This window comes from Sander lucioperca, chromosome 13, assembly GCF_008315115.2.
Source record: "Sander lucioperca isolate FBNREF2018 chromosome 13, SLUC_FBN_1.2, whole genome shotgun sequence".
NCBI lineage: Eukaryota > Metazoa > Chordata > Actinopteri > Perciformes > Percidae > Sander > Sander lucioperca.
The window spans coordinates 16,123,777-16,145,251 of NC_050185.1; the positions used below are offsets into that span (position 1 = coordinate 16,123,777).

General features: G+C 41.0%; 4 protein-coding genes across 33 annotated transcripts in view; 2 read left to right on the plus strand and 2 right to left on the minus strand.

The window, feature by feature from the left end:
- Window positions 1-249: 249 nt before the first annotated feature.
- Window positions 250-4,511, plus strand: haus1 (HAUS augmin-like complex, subunit 1). Its single transcript, XM_031280929.2, has 9 exons — window positions 250-555; window positions 652-826; window positions 1,439-1,574; window positions 1,706-1,840; window positions 2,041-2,164; window positions 3,489-3,554; window positions 3,662-3,733; window positions 4,098-4,145; window positions 4,233-4,511. The coding sequence occupies exons 1-9, from the start codon at window positions 535-537 to the stop codon at window positions 4,275-4,277; spliced, it is 822 nt and encodes a 273-aa protein (XP_031136789.1). The 5' UTR covers window positions 250-534; the 3' UTR covers window positions 4,278-4,511.
- Window positions 4,512-6,315: 1,804 nt separating this feature from the next.
- Window positions 6,316-12,855, plus strand: eva1c (eva-1 homolog C (C. elegans)). Of its 6 annotated transcripts, none has more exons than XM_035990921.1 (9): window positions 6,316-6,581; window positions 6,673-6,861; window positions 7,986-8,185; window positions 8,543-8,666; window positions 8,908-9,060; window positions 10,457-10,600; window positions 11,245-11,325; window positions 11,403-11,507; window positions 11,602-12,855. In XM_035990921.1, the coding sequence occupies exons 2-9, from the start codon at window positions 6,747-6,749 to the stop codon at window positions 11,955-11,957; spliced, it is 1,278 nt and encodes a 425-aa protein (XP_035846814.1). In that variant the 5' UTR covers window positions 6,316-6,581; window positions 6,673-6,746; the 3' UTR covers window positions 11,958-12,855. The 6 variants fall into 6 exon arrangements, with proteins under 6 accessions (XP_035846814.1, XP_035846816.1, XP_035846815.1 ...); XM_035990923.1 differs by having other exon boundaries at window positions 11,415-11,507; XM_035990922.1 differs by having other exon boundaries at window positions 11,248-11,325.
- Window positions 12,798-15,734, minus strand: cfap298 (cilia and flagella associated protein 298). 4 transcript variants are annotated; one of them, XM_031280851.2, is made up of 8 exons: window positions 15,609-15,734; window positions 15,113-15,283; window positions 14,631-14,798; window positions 14,126-14,193; window positions 13,875-14,033; window positions 13,576-13,707; window positions 13,353-13,448; window positions 12,798-13,246 (listed from the first exon to the last, which is right to left on the minus strand). In XM_031280851.2, the coding sequence occupies exons 2-8, from the start codon at window positions 15,249-15,251 to the stop codon at window positions 13,136-13,138; spliced, it is 873 nt and encodes a 290-aa protein (XP_031136711.1). In that variant the 5' UTR covers window positions 15,252-15,283; window positions 15,609-15,734; the 3' UTR covers window positions 12,798-13,135. The 4 variants fall into 4 exon arrangements, with proteins under 4 accessions (XP_031136711.1, XP_031136710.1, XP_031136707.1 ...); XM_031280850.2 differs by having other exon boundaries at window positions 15,589-15,703; XM_031280847.2 differs by having other exon boundaries at window positions 15,113-15,279; window positions 15,609-15,680.
- A 2,057-nt stretch (window positions 15,735-17,791) lies between these two features.
- Window positions 17,792-21,475, minus strand: part of synj1 (synaptojanin 1) — a 30,369-nt gene continuing 26,685 nt past the window's right edge. For 20 of the 22 annotated variants that reach the window (XM_035990909.1, XM_035990918.1, XM_035990910.1 and 17 more), the window contains 2 exons: window positions 20,952-21,373; window positions 17,792-19,844 (listed from right to left, as the gene is read on the minus strand). In XM_035990909.1, coding sequence (XP_035846802.1) covers window positions 18,834-19,844; window positions 20,952-21,373 — 1,433 coding nt within the window. In that variant the 3' untranslated portion in view covers window positions 17,792-18,833. Of the gene's footprint in view, window positions 19,845-20,617; window positions 20,642-20,951; window positions 21,374-21,475 lie in introns of all 22 variants that reach the window. The other 2 variants (XM_035990907.1, XM_035990919.1) reach the window with 2 other exon arrangements.

Sequence of the window (21,475 nt, forward strand, 5' to 3'; positions counted from 1 at the left end):
TCATTCATTCCATTCATTTAGTTCTAATTCCACGTTTTTTCATTAGTGTTTGTAAGTGTGACAATTTCTACTCTTAGCGTTTCCAGTTTAGTGTGAAAAGGTTATATCAGAGGAACCGACGTGAACTGTCTTGACCTGATGTTTATCTTTGGGAGCCAAAAAGGAAACATGAACCGGAAAAACTTTGTTAATATTTTCTGTTTACGTAATTCGTCACATTGTTGGCTTTATTTATTCATTTTATCGTCCATTTTTATTTAATTTAAAAATGTAAATCGTTGTTATAAAAAGTAGCGAGGACATTTCTTCGTCTCATGGATATATCTCTTATCTTAATACATCCATGATGTATCCAGAGACGGTGGCTCTTTGATGTATCTTCACATTGCCTTGTAACCCGGAAGTTATTAGAATGATTTTGGGTGGCGCGAAAACAGCTGAAAGCGAAAATTGTTGTTGTTTTTCTTAAGGGCTGCGGGACCACCTACAAGTTTTAGGTAGCTAGTTGTGGTTGCTGCTGCCTTTTCAGTCGCCATGTGTGAAAAGATAAAGAAGGTAGCGTTAACATTCAGTGTCTTGCTAACATCCCTTTATAAGTTAATGCAGTTAGCTACTGCCGTGGCTTTAGTTAAATGTTACCCTTCTCCTCAGGTGAACAGCTGGCTCAGCGCAGTGTTTGGAGATCAGCCGGTGCCACACTTTGAGGTCAACACAAGAACTGTCGACATCTTGTACCAGCTGGCACAGTCCAGTGAAGCCCGGTGCAGTGACACAGCTCTCCTCACAGAAGACCTCAAACAGAAAACATCAGAGTATCAGGCTGAGGGTGAGTGCGTAGTAGAGCTAGATGCAGTGAAATTCGGACTTCTAGTTTTGATGCAAAGTCGCTTTTAGTCGGTGATTTAAACATATCCGGAACACTTATCTTAAAGGATAACTCCAATTTATTACAACTCGGTCCCTATTTGAGTAGGGTTTTCCCATCATCATTTCCCTCAGTTAGAATAACATTGTACTCACTAAAGTAATAGCTGAAATCTGGAAACACAGTGACATCGCTGCAATACAGTGATGGGGCAAGACACACGATTAATCAGACAGCTTGTAAACAAGCCACCATTTAGCCTTTTTTTTCCCCCTGAACTGTCAGTAATGTTACTTCATTACACAGGAAAATATACAAGCGAAAGTGGGATCACTTATGTTTCTTGTCCCATGGACGACTTTTTAGCAATTTGCCACCCAGATCTCAGCAATTATTTTACGTAATGATGGCCAAAACTCTGGAAATAAGACCCAAGTTGTTACAAACCTTCAATTCGGTGTCTTTACATGCTTCACTTTACTGTGTGCAGTTTTGTCAAGTGTAATACACACATTCACGCAGCAAACACATTTACAGCATTTTACAGAACTGAACTGTGTTTCCTCCGTTTAGGTGCTCATCTCCGTGATGTTCTTTTACAAGGTGTAGGTCTGTCCTGTGCAAGCTTGTCAAAGCCTGCTGCTGACTACTTGTCTGCTTTAGTGGACACTGCCATGGTACTTGGAGTCAGAGACACATCACTGGGCAGGTACCCTGTTGTTGCACTGTTGAAATTTTATGTCTATTTTATGTGTGTTTTCTCGACAGTAGTTTCCCTGATTAAAGACATGAGAGTTACCATTGAGAGGTTTCACAGTTGGATTTTTATGTCTCGTCTAGCTTTATGCCAGCAATGAACAACCTCACCAACGAACTGCTGGAAAAAGAGAAGTCAAACAGGAGACTTGAGAGGGAACTCAGGGCCCTCAGAGAGAGACTTGGTGTTACTCTAGTGCTGCGGAGCAACTTACAAGAGTAAGAACATGGATGCAGAGGATGATGACTTTAGCATGTTGATATTACTACTGCGTTGTACCATTGTTATAGTAAAAAACAAACACACAGTCCTGGGCTATGACATACTGTGTGTAGGCAAATCCAGTTACAACAGACATGAACCATTTGCTGTCACATACTGTATGTCACCTGTAATCAGTGTTCTTTATTGTCTTCAGGGATATCAACAAAACTATCAAATCACAGTCAGTGGAGAGCGCTAAAGCGGAGGAGAGGCTGCTCAACATGGATTTTGTGACGGCAAAGGTTAAAGAGCTCAGCAGCAGACGGGAGAGGGCAGAAGTATGTTGTGGTGTTATACCTGTATCTGTAACAGCTGCATAGTGCATTGAGGGGCTGATGCATGGTACAATATACTGCTATTGAAAATGATAAGGTGGCCGGAAAATGCCAAGATATGTAAGAGTTTTACATTTTGCCCTGTTATGGTCAAATATTCATATCTTAGCAGGAGGTTTGCTCTGGGTGAGAAAATTAAGCAAAATTGTTCTAATGACAACTTGCTATGCAGCCTGAAGAGGCATTAATTGTTGGTGTCCTCAGCCCACCAGTAAGAGAAAGTGGAAATCAACACGAGTCACACACAAAAAATCAAACAACCAATGGCATAAAAATACTCAATTAGTAGGGAGAAAGATGGAGATGATGAGGAGAGTCTTCTAGAAAACCCTCTGCAAGTACCTAGCAATGGGAAATAAGTTCTAACACACACTTAAGGTGCTAAACATTTTCTTATAGCAAAATATGCTTAATTATGTTGCCACTGAAAAATGCCAAAAATGCTTTTAAAAATGTGCAGAAATTGCTCTCTGAAAAATAGCAAATAACCTCCTGGCATGCCATAGCCCTTTCTTCTGTGGAGTTTTATTTTGTTAACAAAGACAGACTGTAGTTTGACCTGGGTATAATGGGGGCATCAAGTTACTGCCTCTGGTTTAGAGCACAGAGATGATGCTACACACAGGTTCAACAGTTAACACCCTTGGTATCATTGTCAGTAGGGACCAGAGATAGATAGATAGATATATATATATATATATATATATATATATATATATATATATATATACACACACACACACACACACACACACACACCCGGTCAAAAGTTTGGAGTCACTTAGAAATTTCCACTCCATTACAGACAGAAAACCAGCTGAGGTCAGTTGCATTGCTTAATTATTAATCAGGGCAGCAGTTTTCAGATTACATTATGTGCTTACATAATTGCAAAAGGGTTCTCGACTGTTGTAGAAAGAAGTGGCTGATCTTTAATGCAATATCTACATTGCCCATTATCAGCAACCATTCATCCAATGTTCCAAAGGCACATTCTGTTTACTAATCTGATATCATTTTAAAAGGCTAACTGAGAAAACATTGGAGAACCCTTTTGCAATTATGTAAGCACATAATGTAATCTGAAAACTGCTGCCCTGGTTAAAAAAACAATGCAACTGATCTCAGCTGGTATTCTGTCTATAATGGAGTGGAATGGAAATTTCTAAGTGACCCCAAACTTGTGTGTATGTATATATATATATATAAAATAAAAAAAATAATCAGCTTTGGTTGGCTGTTTTATTCTCATCTATCAATCCTGCAGGCTCAACTTGTATCCAGGAACATGGACAAGTCTATCACCCACCAGGCTATTGTGCAGCTTTCTGAGGTAATTTCAGCTGTTACACATGCAACAGTCAAGCACCATTGTTATGAAAACGTAACACTTTCTGCTTTCAGGGTTTAAAATGCTTCATCTTATTTTTCTCTCCGTAGGAAGCCACCGCGCTGAAACAAGAAATAATCCCTTTGAAAAAGAAACTGGAGCCTTACATGGACTTAAGCCCGGTACGTTTATCTTTTTTATTTTTTTTATTTAACCAGGTAGGCCGTTGACAACAAGTTCTCATTTGCAACAGCGACTTGGCCAAGAAAAGCATAGGTGTACAAGACAACATACAGTTTCACATTCAATACAATACAATATTTTTCAGTTTGTCTTGTAACAGTCCAACAACAAGTGCTTTCACAATATCCTAAATATTTGTATGATGGCCTTTTTTTGTTAAGAAATGTAATGTTTATGTGTGTAAATTAGACTTAATTAAAGCAACTTGACAGAAATGGGTGTATCATGTTTAGATATTTGGAAACAACTTTCTGTTTCTGTATTTGACTTTATGAAATGTTTTTACCTTCTAAACCACAACAGAGCCCATCTCTTGCTCAAGTGAAAATAGAAGAAGCAAAAAGAGAATTGGTGAGTATCTTAACAGTTTATTTGATGATGGATGGGATGTGGCTGCTTACCTTTTATTTTAATGCCATTGTCTTTCCCCAATTACAGGCGGCAATTGATTCCCAAATGGAGATGAATATGGATTTCAAGTGAAAATGTTTGTAATGTTAAAATGTTATCTGTTTTGAACTGTAAATGATCTGTGATTGAAGAATAATAAAGTCATTGTTTCTATGTATTGGTGACTCTTTGTAATGTTTTGCTGCAGCCAACCCCTGTCTGCCTCTAAAGACCGAAAAGCTTTAGTTTGGGAAGTTAAAGTCAAAAATAGTTTCCTCTGACATTCTGTCTTTCTGCATTTTTAACAGTTTTTACATATTTCTTCCTCTTTTAAATGTAATAAGTAAATAAAGCAACCTCCCTAGAGTGGACATGTGTTTTCCTCCACAGTGGATTTCTTTGAAGGAATTCTGCTTTGAAGGAAAACTTAAAATATTTAGATTTATGATCAATTCAAGACACACCCGAGGAGCCAAATGTAAATCAAGACCTTTCTTTTCTTTGGACCTATTCGGTTTATCTCCCCCTCTTCCTGTTTGTTGCAAAACATCATTAACACTAATCAAATGTTTTGTCTTTATTTTCTAGTATGCTATCTAATTGGGGGTTTGTCTTTTAACAACATGACATGTTTAAAAGGTTCTTTGATCAAAGTCTGTCTGCCGAATGCATATTGATTATCCATCTGTCTGCCCAAACTGAGAGTTGGGTTTATTTGATTTATTTTTTTTTTTAAAGAGGAACTAAATGCAATATGTTTTAGATTACCTTTATGGCAACTTTGAAAAAATCTTTTCAGAAGTAACAAACACTTTACATTTAAATAAATACTAATAGTTGTATTATGCATATGCTTATATCTAATTTCTACATTACTCTGAAGTGTAAAGACATTAACTGGAATTGTAGATTGCAGACAGGCGCCAGCCATGCGATGGGACAAAAAAATGACATTACATAGTTTTTATAATTCTTATTTCTATAGGTTTACATGAGACCACACATCTACACACTGCATTTCAGAACTTGTTTTACCATAGCTCTAACATGAATCTAAAATGTTCTGAGTACATTTACTCAAGTGCAAGTTATACATTTTTTTTTTTTTTTTTTTTTTTTTTTTTTAAAACCTACATGGCTGTCTCTTGCCTTAAAAACAAAGTGGAGGAAACTTTGTGAGTTTGACAACAAAATTCCACAGGCTTTGGAGGGATAACAGCACATGAAAGAGGTTTAGGAGCCACTCCCTGGGTGCCTAAAGCTAAAGTACAGAGAATGGAACCAACAAGGGGGGCTGTTGTCCAGTTTGTATGCAAAATATCACCTCTCAGTTCCTCCCCCTGCCAGTCTTCCCCCAATGGAGCCGAGCATGGCGACCCCAACGTCTGTCAGTTTGACTGTTGTAAGTCTGTGCTGCAGCCTGACCCTGTAGATTGACTGGTTACCATGGAGTGGGTCATGGATGTGGGCCCGGGAGCAATTTACCCAGTAGGCCCCCTGCTTCATTCAAAGGCACCATGGTTAGGGCATCAACAGTTTATGAAAAGAAACAGAATCAAAATATCATCCCATTGAAGTCAACTTGGGACACACACAGACCCACACAAAGCACCATTAACACACTGTTATCTATGTTTTGGTCACTGGCAGGCAGCTATCTTTGGCTTTTAATTTGAGGGTTGCTTTCTTAAACAAAAGATTTACCAATATGAGCTGTGCCACTCTGCCAGGATTTTTCTAAGTCAAATACAGAAAACCAAAAAACGTTTTGAGTTAGATTTTTGTTTATTTGCACATGTTAATTCATATATGACATAGAAATGATAATGAAAATGAATGTGGAGTGAGAGGAAAAACTCCCCAAAGGGCATATACGACCTCTACCTACACAGTATTTAAACAAATTCCTCTATGTGTTATGACCTAAAAAAACGCATATAAATTTGTCAGTTTATAGTAGTAGAAAGAAAGAAAGAAGAGGAAGGAAAGCACAGAAGAAACGTCATATAAAGAAAGCATTTTGCCATAATCCAAAAAGTAAACATGTGCCTCATGGAGGAGGGGGGGGGGGGGAGCTGCCAGTGCGTCATACCATTGAGCGTGTCGCCGCTTTTGCCTTTAAAATAGTTGTAAATGCCACGCCCACACCATAATTCCCACTCAGCTGTTACTCTAAGTCGCTTTCAGTTTCCACATGCATCTATTCACAAATCTGCGGTGTTGAACAATAGGAGAGTCGGACTGGGAGTATCACCCGTCGGTTAATCATCTCGTCTATCAGTTTTGACCAACTTGTTGCGCAGCTGCTATTTCTAACCTGCTCTGTGGTCCATCGCTGCAGAGGGACAGGGGCTGCTCTTATTCACCAGCACACAGGCGCTGTTTTGTGCTTCATTGGTAATATTTTCTGTGAAGGAAGACAGATGGATGAAGCGATGGCTTTCCCTACTACTTTCTATCTACTTTTTTTTTTTTAACCAATGCGTAGGCCATAAAAAGATGACGCTTTTCAGCAGCCTACAGTGAATTTTGCAGTCTCTTTAATATGATCTCAGAAACGGGATGCAAGTCATGAGCTGGACGCGTCCTTGCCACGGACTAGACTGGAGCCACAGCCTCTTCTACCTGACTTTACTCCTGTGGACCAGACGCATGACTGGACTGGCTGACTTTTCAAGTATGATAATGATGATGATGATGATGATGATGGTGGTGCAGTGGAAGGAGGAGGGGGATAAATCAGGGTGACAATGGTTAAAGATTACAGAAAGTTGTTTCTTAGGTTTAGTATGCCCTGTTATATAAGCTACAGTGGGGGGAGTTAAGCATATTTTTACAGATCGTGTATGGTGTAAAAGATAAGGTGGTAATAGTTTTTTTTTCTTTTTTTAACATTGCCAGTGTTCCTAAAATACCAGCCATTTGTCCCAAAGCATCTGTTTGAGAGTTGGCATGGAACTGCACACCTGTCTGAGAAGGGGTTATGTAAAAGATACAGTGTGAGGAGTAAAATACATGTTGGAGTTGTTGTTAAAAACTAGCCAGTGGTTTTCCAATGTTTTATCTAAACTATCCATCTAATCAAAAACAATCATTTCTGATTTCTGCAAAAATCCTTGACAAATAATGTAAACATCTTAAGATAAGGGACTTTGATATGAGGTAACTTAATCACACACTGCACACCAAGCAACAAAGGTGGGTCATATTAGGTTGAATGCCAGTTGGCGGAGTTTGCCACCCAGGAAAGAGATCTGGCAGTCAGCACTTTATTGGGTACGTTTTCAAAGCAACATGAGACACCTAACCGAGCTCCATAGAGGCCAGACAAAATGATCCGAAACCACAGATGCAGTACATTGAAAAAACAAAACAAATGAAAGGTTTTCAATGGTATTAAGTTGCCTCAAAGTTAAAATCCTTTTCAATTTAGTTTATTTATATGTGACTATTTCTACCTCTGTAAGTAATAGTGGATATAATGGGGCCCCTGGAAGCACACCCTCTCTTAGAGGGTTCCTGTGGTTGTCTATCCCTTATATGATTAAGTGGATTTAAAGGAGTACTCCAGCAATTTTATATTGTATATTAGTTAGAGCAGTTAGAGTTTAGGAGCTCACAAGAGACAGATATAGCCTATTTATCATCCAAGCTGAGATAACCCTGATGACATCTACTGTATATTAACTATTTACTATTTCCACAGGCTGAGTAGTACTCATGTACTCATTGCGTGTCCCTTTAATGCATCTGTATGTTTCCATGTGCATTACAGCCTAACCAATTCCTTTTGTGTGACAGACTACCTGTCCAGGATCATCACCAGTCACTCCGCTCAAGCGTGTGACGGACAGCCTCTGCGACTCCACTGTCCACGTCACTCCACCATCTCCATCCAGTCTGCCTTCTATGGGAGCGGCGAGGCGCGGCTGTGTAGAGCAGATCCGGACCCTCCGCTCAGAGCCCACAACCACAGCTGCTCAGCTTTTACTGCTCTACAGGTGCATTTTATGTTTGTCAAATACAGCACTTTTTACTCTCACTGGGTCACTTGTGTATGCTGGTGTTCACCAGTTTTTAGCTGCACTTACTTGAAAACATTTCTCCCCACATATGTGTTTTAGTTTTGCCGTGAACACACACAACTCTTAGATGAGCTGGCTGGTGAATGCAGCTGACTGTTTAATAGTAGATGTATTAAAGGCACAGCCCACTGTCTTACATTTGTCTGCCAGTTAGTGCGTCATTCTTCTTGCATCTGGTTTACAATGTGCCCACTGCGGAGTGAAACGTCAAAGTAAAAGAGGTTAAAAATAAAAAAAGGTAAATGCTGACTGTCCCTGGTGTTTGCTGTGCAGAAGCTGCTGTCGGAATGTCAGAGCCACAGAGATTGCCAGCTGCCTGTCAACCACCTGCTGTTTGGGAAGGACCCCTGTCCTGGCACTACCAAATACCTCCATGTGGACTACAAGTGTAAACCAAGTGAGTCCAGCAGCTCTATTCCCATTTGTCCCTACCTTTTGTATTGTCATATCCCCTCCCAGTCAACTCAAGCTCCCTGTTTCAGCCTCAGTTTCTCTTACATTTACTGGTGGATGAGTATGAAATAACTACACAGCTATACACAAAAATCTCAACCCTCCCCCCCATCCTAACCCCTCAGTTTCCCACTGCAATCACCCCCTTCACCTCTTCGTCCTCATTGATTCTTCCCTTCGCTCAGCTGAACACAAAAGACATGTGGTGTGTGAGGGGAAGACGATGATTCTGCGCTGTAAGCCGCCCAAGGTTCTGAACATCTATGCAGCCGTCTATGGGAGAAGTCTTGGCCAGACTGACACCTGCCCCTCACGCCTGACAAGACCACCCCCATTTGGTGAGTCAACGGGATATTCAGTATTCGCATATGGTGGTAACTAACAGATGATTCCTTTTGCAAGGAGAGCAATTAAGCCAGGAATGTATGTATGTCTTCAGAAACTACTTTACATAGTGAAATAGGAAAGTTTTAGGAAGCTGTAAGTAATAGTTTTCACTACTCTGACAGTTTCAACAGGCAAAATATAGAAATTGTAACAAGTAAGACCATCACTATTTTAATTATAAGCATCAAGTGGTGTCTTTTTGCAGTTACGATGGTGTTTCATTAAGTCAGATTGCAGCTTTGAGCGCTGCTCAAAGCTCAGGGGTTATGAACAATAGGGCTGTGTCACTCCCTATTTTCTATATACTGTAGTGCACTATATTTACTGTCCGACATTTGATTTGAGTGTCCGAATTCTGAGTAGTGCCCTCTAAAATAAGTAGTGTCGATGGCTCAACAGACATTTTTATTTGTCATTGTAGGAAAATCACAGATGTTACTAATAACATTAACGATGGCTCTGTTATATCCAAGTGTCCCTGTAAACCAAAGCAGCTAAATGGAATTCAGCCGTTATTAATTTTTATTATTTACAACTTTTCCGACTGTGACATGCCAAGTTGTCTTCTGTGAAAAATGCAGATGGTGACATGAGTAAAAGTCCAATGGAAATAGAAGCTCTAATCTGTTCATTCAAATTTGCTTTACAACGCAAAGTGATAGGGGATTTATGGGAAATGTGGCCTAAATTAAAGAGAAACACAGGCAAAAACTACACAGTCTGCTTTTTTCACAGCAGATATTTTGACATGCCAAAGCAGAAAAAGCACAGGTATAACTAATAACATCAATAATGGCTGTATTAATTTTGGGTGTGGCCCAACCATCGTTAATGTTACGGAGTACATCTGTGCTGTTCCTGGTATGACAAGTCAGAGTCTGCTGTAAAAAAGGCATACGTGAATGGTCTGAAATAAAGGCTAGATTATGTTGTCATTTGTTAGTAATTCTACCAAATTATACAAATTTTACAATGACATGACAGAATGCTTTAAAGTAACTTATATCAACATTGACTGCACACACTGTTATAGAATAAGCACATTTTGAGATGACATTAAACCAACACAGGTGCACTGAGTTAATATTTGCTGGGGGAAAAAAAATCACATGGCTGCCAAAAAGGTGATTTCATTGTAGTTAAACTACAACCAAACTCAAAACATTGAAACAGTGGTTTGGCTATTTCAACTGAAGTACACAGTCAGTGAACAAGTTGAGTGAGCATTATACACACACACACACACACACACACACACACACACACACACACACACACACACACACACACACATAAAGGTTCCTTATTCCATTGGTTCTCTGAGTTTCTCTTTGCTGTTCCCTACAGAGTGTCTGAACCACGAGGCTGTACACTTGGTGTCCAAGTCCTGCTACAGCAAACAGAAGTGTGCTGTTGCTGTAAGCAACCAGACCTTTAGGGACCCCTGCTTTCCAGGAACCAGGAAGTACCTCAGTGTGGTCTATTCTTGTGGTAGGACTCTTTCTGCTTCCTCATTCACAAGATACAATTACTAGCCTGTTGATGAATTAGAGGTTTCAAAATAAGAAAGGGCTTTCGTGATATTATTATATACATAGCTCACGTCATGTCGGTTTTTGTTTTTGCCTTATTCATTTGTAATTTCCTATTGTGGAACCTTATCTGCTGATCTCAGCCATCAGCTGTTTTTTATCATATCACACCAAATAACACAGTAGCAGGAAATAATTGTGAGCTCAGATTTGCGGGTTGAGGCTGGCATCCTGGTAAACTTCCTGCAATTGGCACAACTGCCAGTGAGGTCATGCAGCAACATTGTTCATATATCAACGTTTGGAGATTTGACTTCAGCCTGGTTGACAGAATTATTTTTGACTGGCTCTGTTGGCTCCATCTAGCACAACACAATTTGTGTCAACCTTGCAGACCAGTTGTCAACATAATTGGACAGAATATATTGATAATTTGAGAGTTACTCACTCCATTGCGGGCCCAGTTTGTGCAGATGTTGGTTGGGTGTGTGAAGTGGCGTGCTGATGAACGGTCATCTGTAGATCCACCAGTACACAGTCACAGAATCTGTATCAATTTGTCCACAGCAATTATTAAGACTGTCTCTTCTGTTTTCCTTTCAGTAGTACCGCAGACTTTACTAAGAGAGGCAGACCCTTACATATTCAGCTCCACCTCGTTTCCTACTGTGGACACAGAAAAAGGTAACCATGCCATCTGTTGCAATTCCAGGTTTACTGTGCCATTTTATCTGACATCATAATTCAAAATTTTACAGCAGCTCCTCCTGCAGATCTGGAGGAGCATTTCCCTAAAGGGTCAAGAAGGCCAGACAACTCAGGAGCAATGATGAGCACCTCACTCCTGACCTATGCCTACATCAAAGGTAACATTATTCATGCATGCATGCACTCATGAATGCACATATAAACCTTGTTTGTTTCTGTTATACACATCTTCTTTCTTCACTTCCTACACAGAGCATCCAGAAATGGCAGGGCTGCTGTTCACCTCCAGTGTGTGTGTTGGTCTTCTGCTCACACTGTTGGCTGTATCGGTCCGAGTGACCTGCAGATCACGCCAGCTCGGAGATCACAGACTCGCACCCAAGTCTCATATCCAGGCTGTCAGCTGCCAGGAGGAGGATGACGATGATGATGACGAAGAGGGAACAGAAAGCTCTTTAATCTCAGCCGCAGAAAGGAAGGCGATACTCGGCTGGGAGGAAGGGACTTATGTGAGCGAGGCAGCTGAACGGGCGGAGAGGATTGAGCGCAGGGAGATGATCATACAGGAGATATGGATGAATGCCTATATGAATGGCAGCTCATGTTAACTAAACTGTGACCCATGGATCCTGTTCAGCACCTTCAGGATTTTTTCAGGATTCTTGGCAGCAGCTCCCAGCCTTTTTTGCAATGTGTCTTGTGTTTTGCCATATTTGCAGCTCAGTTTGTGAAGTGTAATATTTGGGTGAAACCGCAGTACTAGCCATTTTTAAAGGATAAACAGGATTTTAATGCTGTAAAATGGGAGCTCACATACATTCTGTAACTGTTTAAATGTTTTTATTCACATCCACCAACAAATGAAGTTCAGATTTCAGGTTAAAATACTGTTTACCGCTACAAAAATTGTAAAAAAAATAAATAAATCATGTTCAGTCAAGTCAGTTTATTTATTTAGCCTAATATCACAGATTGAATTTGAATGTAGAAAATTAATTACCCTTTGAATCTACACGTTACATCCAGGATGTTTTTTTAATGCAGTGTTCCTTGAAACAGGCCACTGCTCTTTGAGTGACTTCATCGACTGTGTCAACAGTTCCACTCGGTGGGATTAAACTCTCTCACTTTGAACTCTACAACTTCCTCATCCCTGCTGGGACAAGAGCTGGAACGACCATCTACTATGTGGCAACTTCCTGCCTCAGAGCAGCATCGACTTTCAGAGGGGTGTGTGTGTGTGTGTGTGTGTGTGTGTGTGTGTGTGTGAGTGTGTGTGAGAGCCACTGACTGGAGACAAAGAGAGGAAAGGTGTAGCATCCTTGTCCCAGCAATCCAAGGGATGTAAAACTGTGTTCCAGATGAATCACTACCTATGAAACTTTGTTGAATGTTAACAAAACAAAACCATATTTTTTTTTTTACAATCAATTAAAATGTACAGTACATTTAGATTAAACTGAAATTTAATTGTTTGCACATCTTCAATAAAAAAATGTAACTTTACAACAGGGTAAAAACAATCGGTAAATGAATACAGGGATCTGATTTAACTTCAAATAAATCAGGTTTATCATGGCATCGGCCTCCACGTGTCATCATCCAGTTACTACTCCAAGGCATATAAACACATCTGCTGTTTATATTCTCCAGAAGACCTCATATAACACAGACAGTAAACTAATATCAGAATTGAGATAAGGCATTGTAGTCATTTGCATATAGAGCTGTGAAGGACTAGGTCAGAGCAGCAGCTTTAAGGTAGAAATCTCAATGGTAGTGGTCTTTATCTTGGTCCCCATTTGATGTTGGTGAGGCCTTGAAACTGTCTTCTGAGGGACTGTCTGTCTGTCCACTCTGAGTCCAGGTAGCTATCATCGTCTGCTTCCTCAAGTTTCTAAAAATGGTTCAAAAGGCACATTCAGTATAAACAGGAACCTGGTTTTTAATGCGTGCACCTATTTAAAAGTATGAATGTTTTGTCTCTTAAGCCTTTTTCTCACCTTGAGTTCCTCCTGCCTCCTGTACATATGCATCATCATCTGTTTCTGCTGCTCATCAGTGACCAGAGGCTCTCTCGCTGGTGCCCCCTGTCCTTTCTGGAGGGAATGGCAACTAATAAATTAGTTATTCTCAAAACTAACCAAAAAAACACTAAACACCACATACACTGCCTGCCATATACCACACAAATACTCCCTTCAGATTGGCTGAAATGGCTCTCACCTTTTGGATTTTCACCACAAGCTTTGTCTTTTCATTTTTGCCAATGTAGTCCTGCAGTTTTTTCCCCCTCTGCATCTCTTTACCAGCCCACCATAGCTGGCACTCGTCCTCTGTGATCACCTGCAGAAATGCCTGAAGTACAGACAGATGGAGAGGGAGGAAAAAGAGAGTATCAAGGAGACACTGCAGACAGACATTAACAATAGTAACTCATGCCCCTGTTTAATAATAATTTCAGATGGCTATTAGCTAATAGCTGCGAGGACAAGCTGATTACTGACACAGGTTTAGCTGTTTACCTGTGTTCCTGAAAGGTCTTCACAGCCCTCAAACTCCATTCTGATAGGGTCATGAGGAGGCAGCCCCATGGGGTACACGATCATGACAGCACCCCTTAGCGGATCCAGGGCTTCCTTCACCATCTCCATAGTAACACAAACGTTAGCTTGAACTTGTTTCTGAAAGATGATCAGAGAGACAGATTGAATAAAACGTATTGACCCTTGTTGAACAAGACAATCCCAGATTGAGTGTTTACCCTAATACTCACTTTGGAGATCAGTGCCTTTGCCTCCTCCACGGTTCTCATCAACACCTCTTTCATTTTATCATTTGGAGCTGGTAGAAGGCAATGAGTTGGATTGTCAGATTACCAAAATATGTTATTGTCTTTTTTCCTACTTGCATAGAAATTAAGCTAAACATGTTTTTTATGCAAATTAAAAAGAAATGCTTGGCAAATGGACTTCTTCACAAAACTGTTCTGTACAATAGTAGCATCTGTATGTTATTCACAGTAGGGATACACAATCAAATGGGACAAGGGAATTACATACTTACAATTTTTAACATTCTTTAATTGCAGAGTTTTCAAGTCACAAGAGGGAATTTAATATCAGAGGAATAGGAGGTGTAAATATCTGTCCACGCATGTCACGGTTTGCAGTTCAAAGTTACAAGCACATGCAAAGGACCGGTCTTTCTGACAACGTTATGGGTTTAGCAGAGTCTTCTTGTAAAACTACATGGCCTACAGTCAAGAGTCATATTCTCACCGTGTCCGTTCCTCCTCCCAATCTCATCCTTCCTAAAGACTGTCCCCCCGCTGGGTACGCACTTGTCTTCCCATTCATCCTTCAGTTTCAGCTCCAAAATCTGCTCCTCTGTGAGCCCCTGCATGTTGGGTGGCAGTGTGATGCCATGGTCTGCCAGCTCTGGGATCTCTGTGGGTACACAAATGAACAAGCAAGTCAATGCCAATATACAGTATCCTAGTAGACTGAATATGAAATATAAAACGTAAATGTTCCAACAGAAAATCCAGTCAGTCAATTATTTAAGAATAAAAACACATTCTACTTACACCCTAATAAACGTGAATAATTACTTGTCTCTTCTTTATACTAATTTAACAAGGCTAGCCAGTGGTATTTTGCAAACAGTTACCCAGTTTAAATAGTAAAGCAATATATGTGAGCCTACTGACGCTTCTATACCTACAGTATGCACAGAAAGCGCTGGGACATGTCTTTTTCACCTGAACATATTCTGTCCACTTTGAGTCTTCCGTTGTAAATGGCTGTAATTTGCTGGATCACCGTTTCCACAGGCGCGTCCACAGTGGTGTTGAAAAGAAACTGGCTTTCATCTCCACGCTTCACATGTAGCTGCACCATCTTGCAAAAGCAGCTCACCGTCTGTTTACTAGCTAAAAGAGACGTTTAGGGATATAAGTTGAATGCGACTTTGTTGTTTAATAAACCCACCACAACACGAAGATGTGTCCGTGTAACGCAGTGCCCGGGGTCTTTGGGAAAACAGTGTAACCATAGCAACAGTCGTGAGCACACCATAGACACAAAGCTAGCTTTAAACTAGCTAACGTTAGCTAGCTAGTATAACTTAGGTGTTACAGTCAATGTCTCGGTCTGTTAAAGGGTAATTTATCTACAGTGACTGGAAATGGTAACACTTAGCTATGCATTGAAACGACAAGCACAAGACGGCACGTACAACGTTCAGACTGAGCTCACACTTTGTTTACCGGTAGCATCGGTCCAGAGAAGCATCTGGATCTCGCAAGCATCTCGTGTGAACTATTTACGGCAGGTTAGAACAATCCAAGAAGTATTACTGCCCTCTACAGGTAACTGATGGCAACACTGTGGCCGGTTGCAACTCAGTAGGAAGATCTTCCTTTAGTAAACTATAGGGATGGTGCGCCTTGCTCAACGGTATTCCAGCAGGGCAGATTAATGAATTGAACATAGGTCATCTTGTCCTGCTACACCAGAAGACAAAAGGACAATCCACTTGCCTAAAAATACTGTACACAAAAATACAAATTAGGAGACAAACCAAATAAAGGAATGCAGCACCGTTTAGCTGACACTTATGGAAAAGAAAAACAGTAAGACATCATCAAGATTAATTAGCTAAACATGAATGAATTAAAAGTAAACTCTCAATCATATTTACGTCATCATTTTATTTATGAGTAACGTGATAAATTTTAGAATTAAGTATGAAGAAGTTACTAAAAGATGTTGGGATAGAAAAGGGCAGCGCACGCACACGCACGCACGCACACACACACACACGTCTGTACAACTACAATTTCAGAATGGTATGATAGGTATATCTTCTTACAATGTGCAATAAAGTTAAAGCCTGCAGTCAGAAAAGACAAAAATCTACATTCAGGGTCAACTTACATTTATTTTTGCATACATACAACATAAACGGCTTCATACATAAATGTGCAATCAGCTGTGCACTTAAAATATGGAACGTTGGATATTGACACAAATGGCAGCTTCATGTTTTCTCTTTAATACAGAATATGTTCAACAACACAGGCTCTTTATTTACTATGGATTATAGCCATAAAACGGGACACCAACCTCACAAAAGGTGCAATTTGTTTCCTATAAAATCTCATCTTGAACACGACACAAAGCGCTGGCTAGTCCCTTACTGTTAATGCAGATACAGTATCTACTGCACACATTTGGATAACACAATAAATGCATTTTAGAGATGACATCCACATGTAAGCAAATGCAACCTGATACACTTGCTGACATAGATATCTACTGCTTTCAGTGCAATGAACACAGATTTGTACTGATTTTACATTGTGTTTAAACAAAGTGCAGAAGCATTAGTTGGTACTTTCTTGGGTCAAATGTTTTATCCTCCATGCTTTTAAGACCATAAATAATACAACTCAACAGCAGTGAAAGAGTAGTAGGTAGTACAGGGACAAATACAGACAGATCACCTCTGACAACACCACACACACCTCATGAATGGTTACAAAATCAGCGAGGCTCAGTAACAATTACTCTCAACTGGAGGAAACAGCTATGGATTAGATATCACAGGTGGATCTGCAAACGCTGAGGACAGTTTGACACCCAACACTCAACTCAAATCACACTACTGTCTGGAATGTGGGCAATGCTGCGCCTGGGAAGGACACAAACAGTCAACTGGAACTGAGAATCTGGTCATGCATTTAAGCATACAGTGTAGTTGAGTCTGTATATTCAGTCAAGGTGGTGAATAGTCTTCCGTTAGTGTTGCTACGGGGGAATTCTCGCTCAGGTGGTGGGTGCTTTGTGAAAAAGTCATTTGTCTTGTATTGTTAACATTTTTGCATACAGTGAAGCCAGTCCACAGCCCTTGGAAGGCTGGAGAGCGGAAATGCAGTTACAGCCATAAGCGTGTGAATACAGTGGCTGTCAGTTCAGAATCTGTAAGCTAATACACTGTGTGCATGTAAAAGAGAAGACTTCCTTAGGGGAAAAGCTCTGATATTCCACTCTTAACTCTGTACACACACTCACATCCAAAACACAAACATTGTCAGACACGACAAGACGATATGCACCTCAAACACAACACATTACTTCTCACCACAGTATCAACAATAGATTATTTAGCGTAAATGTTCTTAGAAATTAAAAGCATGGCTTTTGTAATTAACAAAAGTTGAAGTAAAAAAAATGTGCCCTCATTATTATTATTATATTATTATTATTATTATTATTATTATTATTATGCATGGCTTGTCCTTGCTGCCATGTCCACGGACCCAAATCACACCATCTTTGAACTTTGAGTAACAGAAGTATACACACGCCACATTCTTTGAATTTACAATAGTGTGGTTAAATGCTTTGGATGAATCAAGAAGGATCAAAACACTACAGAGGTGGAAATGTCATCTGTTCAGTCCACAGGCTCTCATTTCTATCAGCAAGAATACAAACAAGAGAGAATACAGCCTTTCAGTTCATATCAGTAACATTGTGCAAACCACTGATACGGTCATCACAAACGCACATTTAGCGAGTAGTTTCCATGTTGAAAACATACATTTATACATAATCACTATGTATAGGTTTCGATATACAGTAGAGCTACAAAATATATTCAGCTAATCGTAACAGACCACTGACAAGAATGATGGCAGAATAGAGAGAGAACAGTGCACAGTTTGACTGACTATGACGCTGACTCGTGCGGTTCTTTTTCACGCTGTGACGTCAGCATTAAGCGATGACAAAACCCAGTGCAACATTAAGTACATTCATGATAAAAGCAAGTGCACAATATGACTTTTAAATTTGTCCCCTCAGACACAAAAGAACAGAACAAAACTTACAACAAACTATTTTGGGGGCAAATGTAAAACCTGCAGTGCATAACCTTCTGCTACATGTAAAGTGAGAAGGTAGAAGATTACCCTCTACTCTGAGAATCACGCTCTGATGTGCAGGTTAGTCAAAATAATGGATACGAACTGCAGTGTGTCAGCGAATGTAGCAAATGCCAAGGTAGCACTGAACCTCACAGGCAAATGCTGCACAGCCAAACAGAAAATGTCTGAATATTGCACAGGTGATTAAACAAATTATTTGTGCGTGTAGATGTACTATATATAACTCTATACTGTAGACACAGGCACAGGTTTGCTGCCATGAATAAAAATAAACATCAAAACGATTCATATATTAAAATAAACGGTAATATCAGAGAACAAGCAGACATCCCTGTGGTAAAGAAGAACACGTTTAGGCTCATACACCTCTCACGTTACTGCTCGAGATATAAATCCTGTTCTGCGATTCAGAAGGGGATTGGTCTATACTTCTTAAATACTGTCTCTTTTGTACATACACACAAACATATACACATTTATCATATATCTATACATATCTGGATATGCCCTTTACATATTAAGAGTGATCCTATCTTTCTGTTGACTCCCTGGGGAAGAAGAAGTCGTCACTGGGTCCCTCTGGGAGCTTTGGGTTACTGGTTACAGTTCTAGTTGGGATGGGAGGAGGGAGAGTTGGGAACACTGAAGGGGCCGAGGATAACCAGTCGGGCTCTGAGTCAAACACAGAGTGGGAGGGCCGAGTCTGAGTCTGGGACAATAGGGAACTGGAAGGGAAGACGGGGGCTTGTAGTGTTTTAGTTGGAGGTTGAAAATCCAAATCATCATCAAAAGTGACCCAATGCTGGGTCGGTTTAGCTCCTGGAGGAGGTGGCTGGCCACGAAGTGCAGGCAGAATGGAGGAGGGTGGTGCCAAAGGCAAGAAGGGGACAGGAGATGGGGCGAGGGGGAGCACAGGAGCAGGTGTAGGATTAAAAGTGGATGATGGACCAAACAGGGACATGGTCCTTTGTAGCTGGGAGGTGGGTGCAGCAGTAGGGGCTACTGCTGGAGCAGGGGTGGGGATGAGTGGTTGAGTAGGAACAGACATGTTCCTCTGAATGTTTGGCTTCGGGGCGGTAAGCTGGACGCTGAAGTCCGGGGTGAGTGAGCGGTGCTGCTGATGCGCCAGTGGGCCTGTGAAGGGATTGGTGCTGCTGGGTCGGGCAGGAAGCAAGTCAGTCGGGAGGGGGCCAGGGGAAGCACGCAGTGTCTCCTGCGAGCGGCTACGAGACGGGACCGGAGGGGGCGGGAGCAGGGAGGAGGTGAACGGTGATGGGGTGGAAAGTGAGGAAGAGGAGGATGAATCAAGTGCCTGCAGGTCTGACAGAGCAGATGACTGGAGGGAGAAGGATGAAGGGAGAGTGTTGGAGGACATCGTAGACACAGGAACAGAGGGGGGAGTACGCAGAGAGGAGCCTCTGGTCAGGGACTGGGTGGTGTGCCAGGAGAATGAGGAAGAGGAGACAAAACCAGAAGCAAGTGTGTCGAAGGGTTCGGGCATCCATTGTGCTTCTCTTTGGATTCCATTCAGGCCATTCATCTAAGGAGGAACAAAACAAAGAAAATGCCATTCAGCTGTCACAACAAATGCTGTGTGAAAATATAAACAATGGGCTAATGTGTGTTTTACTAACTAATGGTCCATCAGCTTATTATAATCTTTAGCGCAGATTAAAGTTTAAAGATACCCATTGGAGCTTTCTTGTAAACAAACCGTTATACATTTACATCCAGTGTTTCTTACTTGATCTATAATGCCACCAGTGGTCAAAACCTCCACAGGGTAACTTTAAATCGGCCAATTTAAATACACTGACTACTGCTGACAACCAATGTATGCATTACAGTCCACATACAATCACCAACTCTAAATACAAATGAATGAAATAATGCAAATTAAACAAAATGTTAAATCAAATTATGAGGTCATTGCATATGTGCTCTTTCTCATCACCTGAACCACAGTGAGCAGATATGAAAAGACTAGTGAGGGGAAAATGGCCAACAACAAAACATCACATTTTCATCTGTCATTTTTTCATGTCATTTATGGTTTGATATGTTGACCGACAAAAAGAAGACAAGGACTGCTCCATGTTGTGAGCCTAACACAAGACAATGCCTGGCATTGCAGTGGGCTAAAAACATCCAGGTTGGAATAACTTAGGAGGAGACATTAAAGGAAGGAAAAGTTATTAAAAAAATAAGAGAGGGGGAGGTTACTGGGTGTAATTTATGAGAGGTAATAACATCAGAGCAGAGGACTGTTGTGCTATGGAGGATGAGACAAAGAGGTGGTTTAATATAAAGTACCTGTCACCCTGAGGGCTTCTCCAGCTTGTGAGAGAGAGACAAATGTATCAGAGAGACAAAAGCAGGAAGAATGACACGGACAACTAAGCTCATCTTATGTGAGACAAAGGAGCAGAAAGAGGCTATTGTCCCAGTCTCCACAACACTCCTCAAAATTTAGCAGAACATATCTTGTCTAATGAGCAGAATTTGAGCAAGAATCTGTAGTACATTATTTAACTACATGCAAGCAGAAAAATCTTAGCGTACTCAATTGATGATTATAGTAACAGTTAGTGTTCTTTATTCAGTTACTGAAATTCCAATAATTTAATGAAAAGAAGTTGACACCAACCTGCGCAGCTGGGGCTGTCTCAGACTTGGCAGCATCAGGTGGCAGAGTGTGAGAGGAGCGGGAGCGTGGTGGGGGTTTAGGAGAGGCTAGACCCTGTGGAAGCCCAGCAGGGGGGGTAGCAGCAGTGGCGGCAGGAGGGGACGCTGCTTTAGGAGCTTGCTGTGGCTGGAGTGGAGCTGGAAATGTGGGCTGCATCGGTGGTGGGAGTTGGGACTGAACTGAAGGGGCAGCTTGTTGGGGCTGCATGGGGGGCTGCATTGCTGGTGGGAGTTGGGACTGAACTGAAGGGGCAGCTTGTTTGGGCTGCATGGGGGGCTGCATTGCTGGTGGGAGTTGGGATTGAACTGAAGGGGAAGCTGTTTGGGGCTGCATGGGTGATGGAACCTGGGGTCTCGCTGCAGGGGGCTCTAAAGGAGGAGGACCTGAGAGAGGAAACAGGACAGAGTTAAAGCTTAATTCACTCTATCACATAAATAACATTCTAGTGTTGATAATCTAGTATAATGGCCTCTGTAAAAACACAT